Source organism: Brassica oleracea, unplaced genomic scaffold (assembly GCF_000695525.1).
Source record: "Brassica oleracea var. oleracea cultivar TO1000 unplaced genomic scaffold, BOL UnpScaffold02982, whole genome shotgun sequence".
Classification (NCBI taxonomy): Eukaryota; Viridiplantae; Streptophyta; class Magnoliopsida; order Brassicales; family Brassicaceae; genus Brassica; species Brassica oleracea.
The window spans coordinates 885-1,371 of record NW_013619508.1 but is presented as its reverse complement, the minus strand read 5'-3'; the positions used below and the strand labels follow the sequence as shown (position 1 = coordinate 1,371).

The 487-nt window shown below is 46.8% G+C and overlaps 1 protein-coding gene across 1 annotated transcript in view; it reads right to left on the bottom strand.

The window, feature by feature from the left end:
- Positions 1-69: 69 nt before the first annotated feature.
- LOC106321780 overlaps positions 70-487 on the bottom strand; it is a gene marked incomplete at its 3' end in the record, with an annotated part of 1,027 nt that continues 609 nt past the window's right edge. The window contains exon 3 of the mRNA XM_013760018.1: positions 70-466. Within this exon, the coding sequence (XP_013615472.1) occupies positions 70-466 (397 nt within the window). The remainder of the gene's footprint in view (positions 467-487) is intronic.

Sequence of the window (487 nt, the reverse complement as noted above, 5' to 3'; positions counted from 1 at the left end):
CTGAATCGTCTCTAGTTTAATCATGGTCTCCTGAACGATAGGTGACCAAAACATTCTTCTTTCGCCTACTTCCGTCCAGCACATAGGCGTTTTGCATGGCCTTCCGTATAACGCTTCATAAGGTGACATCCCTATGCTCGAATGAGAGAACTCGACCAACGGTAAATGCTTCTCCCAAGTTCCTGCCCAATCGAGAATACACATCCGAAGCATGTCCTCGATGGTCCGAACGGTTCTCTCCGTTTGGCCATCTGTTTCTGGATGGAACGTCGTACTTCTGAATAGTTTAGTTCCCAAGGCTTCTTGCAGTGCTTCCCAAAATGATGCTGTGAACCTTGGATCGCGATCTGAGACGATGTCTAAGGGTACTCCATGTAACTTCACGATTTGGTCGATGTACAGCTCGGCCAATACTTCAACTTTATCAGTGTCCCGCATAGGCAACAAGTGTGTAACCTTGGTTAACCTATCCACAATCACCCATATC